Source organism: Micromys minutus, assembly GCF_963924665.1.
Source record: "Micromys minutus genome assembly, chromosome: 26".
Lineage (NCBI taxonomy): Eukaryota > Metazoa > Chordata > Mammalia > Rodentia > Muridae > Micromys > Micromys minutus.
In genome coordinates, this window is record NC_137961.1 from 21504385 (window position 1) to 21520104 (window position 15720).

A 15720-nucleotide genomic window follows, 5' to 3' on the forward strand; every position below is an offset into this window, starting at 1 on the left:
CTATACTCACCAAGAAAACTGACTGTTTCCATGTTATGTTCTGTCCCACATGTACTTCATGCTTACGGTAACTAGTGGGATTTCAATGCATGGTATCAAACCTCTAAAAGAATTAAGTACGGACAAAAATATTCATATAGTGTTATGCCAAAATGCCTTTAAAAATCTGTATATGTATCTCTCTGTTTTAAAAATAAAGTTGTAAGAGAGGAATAAATAAATAAAGAAAGAATTTTTCTTGGGGGTTATTAAAATCAACATTAGAAGGAATTTGCTATTGCCTTGAGAAAAATAAATGAAAGAGAGACAACCTAGAAGCAAGCCAGCCGGAAAGGAGATTTACAATAGCACAAGCGACAGAGTTGTCGTCAAGTCCCTGAGGATGCTGGCAAGAAGTCAGCAGAATTCATTTGGCTACAAGCCAGGACTCTGATTCAAAAGCTGGGAGGCTCATATAGATGTTATACTTTGTATAGAACTTGGATGCTCTAAGTTCATAAAGAAGCTGTCTTGTCCAGTTAAAAGGACAGCTCAGATAACGTGTTCATAGAACTCTAGGGAGAAAAGACATGATAACCCACAGCACAGAAACAGCACATACTCCCCTCACTGTCTTTCTAACAGAACCCTGTTTCTTGTCCCTTCACAGCTCAGTCTGTCCTTGACCCTACTCTATTCCCCTTCCCTTCCTCTTTCGGTCCAGCTTCCTTACTCAATCAATTCCTCCTCCTCATCCTTGTTTCAGTGTTGAGACTGAAAAATGGAGAAAGAGGCAAGGAGTAATTGCTAATAAAAGACAAAAGGGAACAGCATTGTTATTACTGACAATAGAAATGGCCTTCAAAGGACAAGTACTTGCAAGAGAAACAAGGTTTATTATGTGATCAGTGGAACAAGTTTTATGTACCTTGCCTGAATAAAATTGTAAGAACTGGGTGGTGATGGTTAATGAAAATTGTCAAGTTGACAACCTGGAAATCCTGGGGAGCAGAGATTCAGTTGGGGGTGGGCTAACTTGTATGCTTCTTAAGTTTATCAAATGGCATGTATGTGGGGAGATGTTTACATCTCTTTGTAATAAGTGTGAAAACACAAACCCTCTACAGGCCGCACCATTTCCTGAGTTTGGAGTTTGGATTTTGGAAATATAAAGAGGGGCCTAAATACAGTAAGCATGCCTGAGCTCACATTACTCTCAGCTCTTGAATGTGGACGTTATGGGACCAGCTGTTTTTGTTTGTTTGTTTGTTACTTTTTTGCTTTTATAAGATACTTTCTATATTTACATTTCAAATGTTAACCCCTTTCCGCCTACTGCCATCCCCCTCCTTCTCCACTTGTTTCCGTGAAGGTGCTTTCTCCCCCAACCAGCCTCTCCTCTTCAACACCTTGGTGTTCCCCTACACTGGGGAAGATCATCTTCGCTGGACCAAAGGCCTCTTCTCCTATTGATGCCAGACAATGCTATCCTCTGCTACATATGCAACTGGAGCCATGGGTCTCTCCATACGTGCTCATTGGTTGGTGTTTTAGTCCATTGAAGTTCTGGAGGGTTTGGTTAGTTCTTGTCATGGGGCTGCAGACATATTTCTGCTCCTTCAGTCCTTTCTATAGAACCTTTATTGGGAACCTTGTGTTGAGTCCAATGGTTAGCTGTGAGTATCCTCTACTGTATCTTTATGACTCTGGCAGAGCCTCCAAGGAGGCATCCATATGTGGCTCCTGCCAGTTAGCACTTTGTGGCATCAGCAATAGTGCTTGGGTTTGGCGGCTGCATATGGGATAGATCTCCAGGTGAGGCAGTTTAAGAAGGATCTTCAATCCCTGCTCCTCTAATTATCCCTTCATTTTCTCCTGTGGGTGCTTTGCTCTCCCTTCTAAGAAGAACTGAGGCAACCACATTCTGACTTTTTTTTTTTTTTTTGAGCTTCATAAGGTCTGTGAATTATTTTATGGTTATTCAAAGCTTTTGGGACTAGTATCTGCTTATCAGTGAATGGATTCCATGTGTGTTCTTTTGTGACTGGGTTACCTCACTCAGGATGATTGCTTCTAGTTACACTCATTTGCATAGGAATTTCATGAAGTCATTGTTCCTAATAGCTCAGTAGTACTCCATTGTGTAAAGGTACCATAATTTTTTTGTATCCATTCCTCTATTGAAGGACATCTGGGTTCTGTCTAGCTTCTGGCTATTATAAATAAGGCTGCTATAAACATGGTGGAACATGTATCCTTCTTTTATATGTTGGAGTGTCTTTTGAGTATATGCTCAGGAGTGGTATAGCTGGGTATTTAAGTAGTATTATGTCCAATCTTCTGAGGAAACGCCAGACTGATTTCCAGAGTGGTTCTACCATCTTGCAATCTCACCAACAATTGAGGAGTGTTCCTCTTTCTCCACATCCTCACAAGCATATGCTGTCATCTGGGCTTTTTGTTCTTAGTCATTCTTTCTGACTGGTGTGGAGTGGTATCTCAGGGTTGTTTTAATTTGCGTTTAATTTGTTTGCATTTCTCTGATGACTAGGGATTTTGAACATTTCTTTGGTGCTTCTCATCCAATCGGTATTCCTGAGTTGGGAATCTTTTGTTTAGCTCAGTACCCATTTTTAATAGTATAATTTGATTCTCTGGAGTCTAACTACTTGAGTTCTTTGTATATATTGGATATTAGCCCTCTACCAGATGTAAAATTGATAAAAATCCTTTTACAATGTGTTGGTTGCCATTTTGTCCTGTTGACTGTGTTCCTTTCCTTACAGAAACTTTGCAATTTGTTCAAGTCCCATTTGTCTACTCTAGATCTTAGAGCATAAACAATTGGTGTTCTGTTTAGGGAATTTTTCCCTCTGCCTAGGTGTTCTAAACTCTTCACCACTTTCTCTTCTTTTAGTTTCAGTGAGCCTGGTTTTAAACTTGAGCACTGTAGAAGAAGATAAGAATGGATTGATTTGCATTATTCTGCATGCTAAGTGCCAGTTGAACCAGCACCATTTGTTAAAGAGGCTGTTCTCTGTGCAATGAATGGTTTTATCTCCTTTGTCAAAGATCAAGTGACAATAGGTGTGAAGGTTCATTTCTGGGTCTTCAATTCTGTTCCATTGATCTACCTGCCTGTCTCTGTACCAATACCATGTGGTTTTTATCTTGATTGATCTTTAATACAGTTTGAGGTCAGGGATAGTGTTTCCACTGAAAGTTCTTTTATTGTTGAGTATAGCTTGCACTATCTTGGGATTTTGTTATTCCAAATGAATTTTCAAATTGCTCTTTCTGATATTTTTAGTAGTATAGAATAGAGTTTATTTAGGGCATGTGAAAGGGAGTTGAGAGTGTAGTAGAACAGAGAAAGGCAGAGAGAGAGAGAGAGAGAGAGAGAGAGAGAGAGAGAGAGAGAGAGAGATACAGAGAGACAGAGAGACAGAGAGACAGAGAGACAGAGAGAAAAAGAGACAGTGAGAAGGAGGGGGAGGAAGAGGAGAAGGAGGAGGAGGAGGTAGAGAGAAGTAGAGAAGTAGAGGCCAGCCATGAGGATGTGAAAAGAGGAGGGAAGGGAAGAGTTTTAGTGAGAGCTGTGACGACCTATTTTATGTTCCTGGTTTCCCCATGATGGACTATAATCTGGAGTTGTAGCTAAAATAAACCATTTCTCTCCTGAGTTGTTGTTGTTGTTTTTTTTGGGGTTTTTTTTTTTGTTGTTTTTTGTTTTACTTTTGGTTTCTGTTTTTTGTCAGAATATCAGATCACGTCTAGATGAAACTCGGACACAAGTGATAGCAAGAAGTCAGCCTTTCAGTTAGAAGTTAACTGTGTAGAAAAATTTTCATAGTATATACCATTTGTTTTGTTCAAAACTACTGACATTGCCACCAGGGAGGCCCAGCTTTTTTACCTGTGTCCCCTCCTTCTCTATCTCTCTCTCTCCATTTCATAAATTTCTACACTTCAGCCATCAGCATTTTGTCTTCTTCCTCTTTTGACTGCATTTCACCATTTCTACAAGTGGTCCTTTTGTAAAAAATAATAATAATTATTGTACTGGCACATACAATTATGTCTTCTAGCTTGTTCATAGAAATGTCATTAATATTTTATACTGTTAATTTGAATTTGCAGCTTCCACCCATCCCTAGTCTCATTTTCTAATTCAATAAACTCATATTCTCTTGTCTATATCAATAAAGCATGACTTGAGAATAATCTATAATGTTATCTCTGTTTCATCCCATCACCAAGTGATACCCACCAATTCCAACTTGAAAACAGTGCATTTTTCCTCTCCACTTTGATCTTTTGCAATTTAGGTCAAACTGTGACAAAATCATTTTATAAAATTGTCAATTGCTTCCTATGTCTTTAGACATATATAAAATAAAATAAAATCGAAATTTCTATGTAATTCCCTGTCCTCATCTATACCTTACCATCTCTGCTACACCTGCTTTTTGATAACCCTACAGTAAACTTTGGGCTTGTTGCACCATTGGCTTTCAATATTCTCTCATGTAAAACAGCTTTTACTTATCTAGTAGAGACTGTTATGAGTTATACAGCCAACATGGGGATGGTGAAGACAGGTATTTCTGTGTTGATCACTAGCCAGTCAGGTTAGCCTACTTCACAAACCTCCAGGCCAATGAGAGACTGTGTTTCAAAAAACAAAGTGGACAGTCCGTAAGAAATGACAGATGATGGTGGCCTCTGGACTCCATGTGCACATGGATGTGCACATGCAAGGGCAAATGGTACTTCTTAAGACACCTGCACATCCATACCTTCCAAAGATTGAATTGGGATCTTAATTGTATTCAGCACAAAATTGCCCCTAATATTTCTCCATCCTAGTAATGGCGTTTTATTCAACATGATCATTTTTCTCTCCAAAGTTGTTTTTATTTGTGACTTTGTTTGCTTTTCATTTGTTTACCCCTAGTTCCATCACTAGATTATAAGCTTTATGAGACAGGAAATATTGCTGGCCTTGTTCACTCCTGTGTCTCTAGTGTCTGAATCAGAAGACAGAAGAAGTTAGTTATTGAACAGGCTAGTTTAGTTTATTCTCACAAAAGACTGGTCTTATGTTTACATTTTTCTGTCTATAACATTTATGAAAAGACGCCAAACAAGTGTTTTGAAAATTAAAATTCATCATGCTCCTTCCCTAATGTGACTACCTTGAAAGCTTTACCAATGCTCTCCAAAGAATATGGAGCCTATTATTTTGGTACTTAGTGTTGTTTACTTGCTCATTGTACTCCAGTGATCTTTCAGTTCACTGAAACTAAATTCCCCTTGCTTAAATAAATCTTCATGGTGTTCTCTGCACAGGCATCCATAAATGTAGCATGAATGTTCTAATCTATTATATTTCTTGTTTTCGGGAGAGATTGAAATTATGTAAAGACAAGTAAATCATAACATCTATTAGTAATGGCATAATCTCACTAATTTGTAAATCTCTACCCCAGATGGAATGGCTGATCATAAAATTGTTCAGCAGAAAGGAGAACGGAGGTAATTCTTTGAGGGAAAAAGATGTTTACTGACTTTAATGTCAGTATCTCAGTATTAGTAAAAGTGTGCATAATAGACATTCTCAATATGGCTGTTACAGAGTTGATTTTGTGATTTGTAGAAGACACTTTCCTTTTCACTGCAACAGAAATCCTGACAGATAACTAAAAGGAAGAAAGCTGATTTTGACTTGTGGTTTCAATGGGAATTCAGTCACTCCCAGCGTGAAGGAAAGGCAGAACAAATAGAAGGACTGTGTAATAATGCTATTTATACCTTAGTGGGAAGGCAACAGAGCAGAGCAGACCTGCCTCTAGTGACCTATGTCAACTGACCAGACCCAGTGCCCCAAAGGTACCAAAAGCTTCAAATAGCGAGATGAAAACCCAGCACTGAAACCACAAACAGCATTTCTACCAAGAAAAAAAACCCATAAATATTAATGTGTTGATGACGACACAATAAACAAACTACAGAGGGCAAAGTAAAAATATAATGTGTCTTCCTAGTTGCTTAAGGAAGAAACTACTGTAAATGGTCAATTGACTCTACAAATAAGATTTAATATATTAATTGTGAAGAGATACTATGACCAATACAAGTTTAATAAAGGAGAGCATTTAATTTTGAGCTTGCAGGTTGAGGGCCCTAGTCCATTATCATCATGTCAGGAAACATGGTAGCATGCCAGCAAATATGATGCTAGAGAAGTAGCTGAAGGTTTTACATCCTGACCCTCAGGCAAAGTATGGAGAACCACTGGGTCTTAGATAAGTATTTTGAACCTCAAGATTCACTCTCAGTGACACACCTCCCAAGGGCCACAGCTACTCGAACAGAGCCAAAGCCCATAATTGTTTTAAAGTTTCTCAAACAGTTTGCTACCTGAGAACTCTACATGCAAATATGTAAATCTATGGTAGTCATTTTCATTCAAAATATCACAGTGGAGCATGATTTAGTTGAAGTATTGATGACCCTAAAAAAGAAAGTCTCAGTTAAATGTCAAGTTGAAATTAACTGTCAGTGAAGAAATAGTCACTGTTGGGGACTTTCCCATTAAGTTTGCAATCTCCCATGATTGGATTGCTTTTTGAGCTCTGTATAAATTGGGGAACTCCTTTTCTCAGTGGAGCCTCCCTGTCTCTTCTTCTCTTTGTCTAAAGAATATCCCTGAACACAGCTGCCTGGTCTTATCTGGACTTGTCTGAAAAATGACCTTGCATAGAGCACTCTGAAATGCTCCGTAACTCAGCACACAGATCCTGTTCCGGCTTCCCACCCACATGATAATCAATACTTTATTATAACCAATCAGCCCTTCCTGCTCACTTGGTGTTATGAACAATTATCCCTTTTGTACCCATAACCCTAAAAATAGCTTTTAACTCTAAAACAATGAATATACCCCATCTCTGAAACAATAAATTAGACTTATCTCACTAAGCCTATTTTGAGTGTAGTATGACAAAAACACTGATGTATGAGAGGTGTCCTCTTTTGACAATTTACAAATATGTGCATTACTAAATAATGTCTGTTTGCTTTTGTGTATTATACTCTGCAATTTTGAGCAGTTTATGATTAATTTTTCATTTCTATAATTCTAATAACCACAGAGTCAAAAGAGGAGAGTTTTGTTTGACAAATGATACTTATAAATGCTATATACTAAAAGGAAAGTATCAACCCACTGGAAATGCTCACACAAGGGAGATATTATCATCACAAAGTCAAACGGGTACAGTATGTAAAAAGCTCAGGAAGATGTTAGCAGTTCATAGAAGTGAGATCTTTGATAATCCAAGAGAAGAATATTTGATGTAGAATGGTTTTCTTATGGCTAATCTGTAAATTTAATTATTACTTTAACACTCAGATTTAGATCATATCATTTAGTAGTGGATCTATTTCATGTTTTGGTTAAATGTTTTATTTAGACTATTTAGGAACTTATTCATAATATCTCTTTTTGAAAAATCACACTAATGTTTGAACAAGAATGTCACTGTTCCAGGTGTGCTAATGACTGACTGATTTTCAGGAGCACTTGCATTGTAACTTACATGCATTACGCTGACAAGTATCTTGTAATTTATGCTTTACTAATACATTTTATATCTACACTTATGTTATACAGGTAACAAATACTGGGTGTTCAAAGACACAACTCTTCAACCTGGATACCCTCATGACTTGATTACCCTAGGGAACGGAATCCCCCCTCACGGTATTGATTCTGCCATATGGTGGGAAGATGTTGGCAAAACCTATTTCTTCAAAGGTGACAGGTCAGTATGTGGGTGACACACTGTTGACACATGTTAGCTTTAAACTAATGATTGGAAAAATCAAGGTTCCTACACAGTGATGGACATTCACTATGAATGATGCATGTATGTGTATATACAAAAGTGTTATTATGCCAGAAATATTCTCATTGTGTACTTTATACAGCATATTTAAGATGACTCTATGCTTCATGTGTGTCTTTGGACATCTCTTTCTTTAGGTTAGGGAAGTTTTCTTCTATAATATTGTGAAGATATTTACTGCCCCTTTAGATTGATAATCTTCTATACCTATTATCCTCATGTTTGATCTCATTGTATCCTGGATTTCCTGGATGTTTTTGTTAGGAGCTTTTTGCATTTTCTTTGACTGTTGTGTCAATGTTTCTATGGTATCTTCTGCCCCTGAGATTCTCTTTTCCATTTCTTGTATTCTGTTGGGGATGTTTGCATCTATTACTCCTGATCTCTTTCCTGGGTTTTCTGTCTCCCTTTGTGACTTATATTTCCAGTTTTAGATCCTGGGTGGTTTTGTTAATTCCTTCACCAGTTTGGTCATGCTTTTTCTATAATTCTTTAGGGGATTTTTGTGCTTTTTTGTTTCCTCTTTAAAAGATCTACCTGTTTACTGTGTTGTCCTGTATTTCTTTATGGATGTTACAAGTCCTCTAACAACATCATGAGTTGTGATTTTAAATCAGGATCTTGCTTTTCTAATGTATTGGGCTATCCAAAACTTTATGTGGTGGGGGAACTGGATTCTGATAGTGCCAAATGGCCTTAGATTTATGTAATATACTGCTGTACTCACTGCTGCTCTCACTGCTGAACTCACTGCTCTCACTACTCTCCCTGCTCTCACTGCTCACACTGTTCTCACTGCTGCTCTCACTGCTCTCACTACTCTCTCTGCTCTAACTGTTCTCACTGCTGCTCTCACTGCTCTCAACTGCTCACACTGCTCTCACTGCTGCTCTCACTGCTGAACTCACTGCTCTCCCTGCTCTCACTGCTCACACTACTCTCACTGCTGCTCTCACTGCTGCACTCACTTCTCTCACTGCTCTCACTGCTGCTCTCACTGCTCTCACTGCTCTCACTGCTCTCACTGCTCTCACTGCTCTCACTGCTCTCACTGCTGCTCTCACTGCTGCTCTCACTGCTCTCACTGCTGTTCTCACTGCTGCTCTCTCTGCTCTCACTGTTCTCACTGCTCTCACTGCTCTCTCACTGCTGCTCACTCATTTTTTGTTTTTCTAGTTTATTGCCTAAAATATTAATGTTTTTTTACAAATTACTTACTTTCAAATGCTTTAATATCTTGATTTATAACAATTTATGTGATATCCTCTTCATAGCTATTAGTAACTTATTTTCTATCTTCATTTTTTAATTGTTTTTTGTTTATATCATTATATATCTAAAAGTTCAGTGTTAATAAAAGCTAGAGCTTGTGTGTTTTGTGCAGGATTATATTTCAGGACAATGTACAGGTTTATGTTATATATAGATGTGTATATAATTTTGAGTGACATTTTTATGAATTATTCATCTACTTATGTAGCTTTAAGCATTTTGCATGATTATTAGCTTTAAAATATTGAATAGTCATCTTACTGTATGAAGAATATGGATAATAATAAATTGCAGAAGACAGAAAATAATGTTTATGTCACTTTTTCCGATGTTTACAATCAGTAACTTTTTTAAAGTTAGTAACAGGTGCACAGGAAGGAGCCATCATTTAGTGAAAATACAAATACCTGCATGAGTGACTTTTACATACATGTGATGTTTTGATTATCCAATTTTAGGTATTGGAGATACAGTGAAGAAATGAAAACCATGGACCCTGGCTACCCCAAGCCCATCACCATCTGGAAAGGGATCCCTGAATCACCTCAGGGAGCTTTCGTCCACAAGGAAAATGGTACACTCTGCACACATTACTCAGCTCCTAAGTTTTCTGTTTTAATATCACAGTTTCATGTTAAAACAAATTATTTGAAAATATGATGCTAGAAATATGAGTTATTCATGTTCATATTTAGGATAGCTATTTATATTTTTGTTCTCCTTAGAAATTTACATTTAATTTACACTCTGGGTTCTTTTAAATTTTATGTTTTATAATTATTTAAATTCATTAGAAGCAAACATAGATAATTGTGTACTATTGAGGATTAAATACTTTTTAGTAATTTGATCTACTAACCCATTAAATTTTCTGAAAAATTCAATAATAACAAATGTATGTGGAACAGGAATTCTTCTCAAAGACACTGTCTTAAGTTTAGCCAATTACAATACCACTTTCTGGTAATCATGTTTAACTGAAGATTCTCTGAACATAATCAGTAGCCTGAATATATTGATATCATCATAAGAAATAATACAGAAGCCATAAACACTATGTTTGGTAATCATACATCAAAGAAAACAGAACAATAAAATGTTTTTCTCATTCATTCTTTCATTACTGTCAAAATCTGCCATTAATTTACATTAATTAATAAATTTAAAAGTAAATTATAGGTTTTAAAGTTATTCCCAACTAGGTGAAATATCTCACTTCTATTATATAAATATTAAATTTATTTCATTTTCCTTTACAGCCATAAAATATGACTTTCTGGTGTCATATAAACATTTTCTATGTGTCAAGTATTATACATAAATTTATTTAATTATTTGGCTTTTTTTTACCAGTACTCATTTGTGCTAAATAGCTTAGAGCTGAACAAAATTTACTCATATTTCTAAAATTTGATACCAAACCATTTAACCACTCTTCAATGTGTCCTAAAACATTCTATAAAACAAAACAAAAAAAGTTAGCAAACTTTCTGTATTACATTGGCATGATCAGTGAGTAAGCTGTTGTGTCTTCCTCATTTTTCACTTGGTCCAAACAGAGGAAATGCTAAACACAGCTTCCTAAACAGTTGCCTTATTAAGTGAAACTCTATTCATTGTAATGCTTTTAGTTTTCTTTTTGTTGTTGTTGCTGCTATTGCTATTGCTTCTTTTTCTCTTAACTCTTACACTGCCCTAAGTAACTATAGTCTATTCACTCATGCCAAGTAAATTGGGTGATTTCTTCTTAGCCATTATTCTTCAACTGCATTTAAAACATATTGGAAGGTTTTTAACTGTCCTAAGACTATTGATGAAAATTAAACTCTCCTTAAAATTATTCCTACACTCTGTACAACTCAAATACTTTCTTTATGATTACAGTCTCAGTTTAACTGTATCCAAACTATTTTTTCACATTTGTGTTTCAGTTTGCAGTCTTGTGCTGACATGTTAAAAGAACTCTGTTTGTTGGTTGTGTTGATTGAGTGTATTAATATCCACATCACTTCTTTCTGTTAAAAATCTCCAAATACAACTCACATAGGTATTTTACAAGAATCAATCTGACCATTATTATTTATTGGGTACTAATTAATTTCATCCAAGAAAAAATAAAAGATGAGAAAATAGATACAGAGCCTAAGGCAATAATGTGCCACTGAGGTAGACTGCCTTATTCCTTTGTAAGACCCAAACAATAGAAAATGTTCTTATACTGTCCAAACTAATGAAAATAATATAAAGTGCACTGAACGGCCATTGCTTTCTCTGTTAAATATTTCCTCATAAGAAGCATAACACAAGCATCGTAGAGCACAGGTATTTCATAGTAAATGAACAGCTGAGGAGTTCATCAACTGGTATTACAGAAGTGAAGATAATAAATCTGAATTTTTACAGTGGTTATTTTCAGAATCAAAATTTGAAAAGTGGCTGTTGCAAATCTTTCAGATTTCCTCTTTTAGTCCTACTTAATAGATTTTATTCTGACATATATGTCTGGTAAGTGAAAAGTCTGTTTTCATGCTTGGAACCTGTTACTGTATTTGAATTGTAGATGTGTCAGTGTGGATAGGACTTCTTCTTAACCTTGCTCTTTTGTTCATTACCTTATAGAAATAACTTTTTGCTAAAAGTTAGAGATAAGGACACTTATGGACATGAGTTTCTCCTTCATAACCATTAGCAGTACTTTCACCTACTTTGAATATCTAACTATAAATCAATAATATTGTTCATCTCTGATCATGGTAAAGAGTGTTAGCTGACAGGTGCTCAGGATTTCTCATCCAAACTTGCTGAATGAGAACGCTGGGTCTCACTAGACTGATGGAACACTAGTTCTCTAGCAGAATAGTTTGAATCTATGCACTCCTCTCGTTTGGCATGTTGCTCTGATTGAGTAACTCCTCTTCAAAATTAAAGGCCAAAGCAGACTTTTACAGAACTAAACAAAATAATTTCCAGTTTAACATAACCAATAATGACCCATCTGACCTATCTGAAATTCACGAGATTGCACAATTCTTTATCCCGTGAGTGGCTCCTGTCTGAGCAAAGGTATTTAAGAAGCAAAGTCGTGCATTTCACTTCCAGCTATGAACTGGTGCTTAATTCTGATTCAATATCAGTCATTGTGCTTGTCTCTGAACCTCAGCATCTCTTAAAAAACATAACAAAATTAATTCATCTAAGTAGTGGAACATTTATAAATGTTAAAAAACAAAACAACAACAACAACAAAAACAGTGCTTTTCTTCATTTAACTCTCCCATAGTAATATCATGCAATCACAACCATCATTTGAGTCCTTAGATTGTAGCACTCTGGTCAAACTAGATAATCCCCAAAATATATTCTTAAATTGATAAATATTTATTTCTGAGCAAAAAGTACATGTAAAACAGGATGTAACCCGGAATTAGTCAACATTTTCTTGGTGTGTAAGGATTGAGCATAATGCTCATTGTAACTAGTAAGAACTTAATGCAGAGTATCAAACCTTAAAGAAAAAAAAAAAAGAAAAAAAAGCCAAGCACTGACAAAAATGTATTTGTATACATTTATGCAGAAATGTTTAAAATTGTTTTCTTTTATCTTTGTTTTTTTAAAATAAAGTTTTAAAAAAAAAGTGATCAAATAGTAATTAAGGAAGAGAAACTTAGACTCACACCTCTAGAAACAATTCTCACTGGGTCCCAGACTTCAGAACTCAACCCCTTTCATTATAGTCTCTTTTATATCTTTTGTTCTTTATTGATGGGACTGTAATATGTATATTGTTTTCTCCATAAATGCTTGTTACAGTGATCCAGTTGACCTCAACATATATTTATAAAACAAGGAAATGCTGTATAAATGGAAGCCTTTAGAAATAGGCTTTAGAGAATATTCAATTTGATCACATGAAATGAAAAAGACAAAATAATAGGAAGAATATGGTGTAGATTGTGTAAATTTGTTTCTAATATAAAGTACTTTTATTTCATAAAACTTCTGTACAATGTCAATATTTCATAAATATAATATTATAATTCCATCTTATAATTTTCAACAAATATAAAGCTACATATTCATTTCCATAAATTTTTATGAATGGAAAACTCCTCCAATTACTTCCTGTAGCTAACATATAAAATGTTGTGGATCAAGTGAACATTGTTCTTCCAGAGGAAGAGTAAGACAGTATCTCTGTCCTCGCATCCCTAGGATTATGTTTACATTCTGAAATAATTGGGTAGGAGGAGCTAAAACACTGCCGAAATGAACCTACACTCTGGCCTTGGCTGTTTATTGTTTCTTTGATCAAGAATGAAAGTCATTATTCCATTTGATACTTGGGACTTACAAAAATCTCTATTTTAGTTTTTTTTTCTACATACTTTGTACAGCTAAGATCTGACAAAGTCTAAGAACATGTGAGAATCTTTAAACATGTCATCTATTATGAGAGACTATATGTCACAATGAAAAAAAAGACTTTTTTCTATTTTATTCTGTTTTTACTCAAAAACAAGAATCAAATCCATGGAGAATAATCACACACTTGTTTATGTATCTTAAAATATTGAAAATGTGTCTAATAAAATCAGCAAGTTTATATATGTTAAGAACTTAAAACATCTATTATGTTGGATCACAGATTACTGAGGTGTTTGAAACTTCTTATATCCTTTCTTTATAGATTAAATAGAAGTATTATTTTAATATTAAACATAGACTCATGATATATTTTTCTCAATTCCTAAAACATTTCATAATAACCTTTAAATTCCATCAGTTATAGCTAGTTGGTAAAATTTACAATAAAATAAGTAGGCATCACACACACACACCCACACAAACCTACAAATAGAGAAAGGCAAAAAGTAGGCATAACCTGCAGCTAGAAACAAGAATACTGCACAATATGCTATAAACAACATGTTTGCTTAAAATTCCCAGCAGAGAAAAGAATATTTTCATTCCATTGACTTGTCAAGATCTCTTATTCAAATAATAAAGGAGAAACTTGTTATTTAGGAAGAATACAAAAAAGGATTAATACCAAGATATTGAGCAAATGCCCTGAGATTTAGATCGATGAGAAACTTTGAAATTGTGGAACAGCCTCCATAATGTCACCATGAGGATCACTAATTATCCAATTTTTAAAACAAATCAGCATTCTCTGATAAAGGTCATAATTTTAATGTGAATCATATGCTAGTACTCCCATAAGTCAGATAAAGAATGAGACCCTCTATACAGTCTACAATAGCAATAGCTAACCTTCTATCACCACCCCAAGTTGCCCTCAGGTAGCATACATTTCAGCCATAGCCTGTTTGTTTTTTAAACAACAGAACATATGAGCCAGTCTGATGTCATACAGCTACAGCACAACCACTGGAAAGACTGAGGCAAAAAAAAAATTAATTGTCCTGTGTGTGTGGTCAATCTGCACTCTTTAGCGAGTTCTAGGATGACAGAAAACGTGAATGGAGGAAGGTTAGAAAGGAAGGAGGAAGGAAGGAAGGAAAAAAGACACAATCTCTGGAAGATGTACACAGAGCCTTTCTAAGAGTTGAACTGATGACTTTTCTTTCCTTTAGAAATTAAAAGAACTTAAGACATTAAGCTACATGTTTTGAGATGTTGCCTATTTCATTATACATATCTATATACATTATCTATATTCATGGTGACAAATGAGCAGTACCTCTGTGTGTATGTTTTCTCTCCAGGCTTTACCTATTTCTACAAAGGAAAGGAGTATTGGAAATTCAACAACCAGATCCTCAAAGTAGAACCTGGGTATCCAAGATCCATCCTCAAGGACTTTATGGGCTGTGATGGACCAACAGACCGAGATAAAGAAGGACTCAGCCCACCAGATGATGTAGACATTGTCATCAAACTGGACAACACAGCCAGCACTGTGAAAGCCATAGCTATTGTCATTCCCTGCATCTTGGCCTTATGCCTCCTTGTATTGGTTTACACTGTGTTCCAGTTCAAGCGGAAAGGAACACCCCGCCACATACTGTACTGTAAACGCTCTATGCAAGAGTGGGTGTGATGTAGGGATTTCTTTTTTCTTTCTTTTCCAGGAGTTTGTGGTAACTTGAGATTCAAGACAAGAGCTGTTAGGCTGTTTCCTAGCTAGGAGCAGGCTTGTGGCAGCCTGATTGAGGCTGACCTTCCAAACCTAGATGGTTGCTGGTCCTGCACATGAGTGGAAATATATTCATGGAGAAGCTTCCATGATGCACAGTATCTGCCGTTCTTCAGTCCTCTGTCTTTCTTTGTCATTCAGTTCTAGGCCTTTCCTCTGCACGCTAAATGCCCAGTAAAATTTCAGGATTAACCGAAGAAGAGGAAATATAGAAGAAAAAAAAATTCTTCTTAATTAAAAAAAAAATACTTTTCCTTCTGAAATCTGAGCCCATTTCTGGGAAAGAGAAAGAAAGAGAGAGAGAGGGAGAGAAAACAAAAGAGCAAATCAGAAAACCCATAGGCTTTTGCTTTAAAGCAAAAGAAGAAAGAGTTTAAAACAAAACAAAACAAAACA

General features: G+C 35.7%; 1 protein-coding gene across 1 annotated transcript in view; it reads left to right on the plus strand.

Moving 5' to 3' along the window:
• The window catches only part of MMP16 (matrix metallopeptidase 16), a gene marked incomplete at both ends in the record, with an annotated part of 220318 nt that extends 205090 nt beyond the window's left edge, over nucleotides 1–15228 (plus strand). Inside the window, 3 exons of the mRNA XM_080938684.1 lie at nucleotides 7658–7808; nucleotides 9623–9738; nucleotides 14894–15228. Coding sequence (XP_080794810.1) covers nucleotides 7658–7808; nucleotides 9623–9738; nucleotides 14894–15228 — 602 coding nt within the window. The remainder of the gene's footprint in view (nucleotides 1–7657; nucleotides 7809–9622; nucleotides 9739–14893) is intronic.
• Nucleotides 15229–15720: the final 492 nt, after the last annotated feature.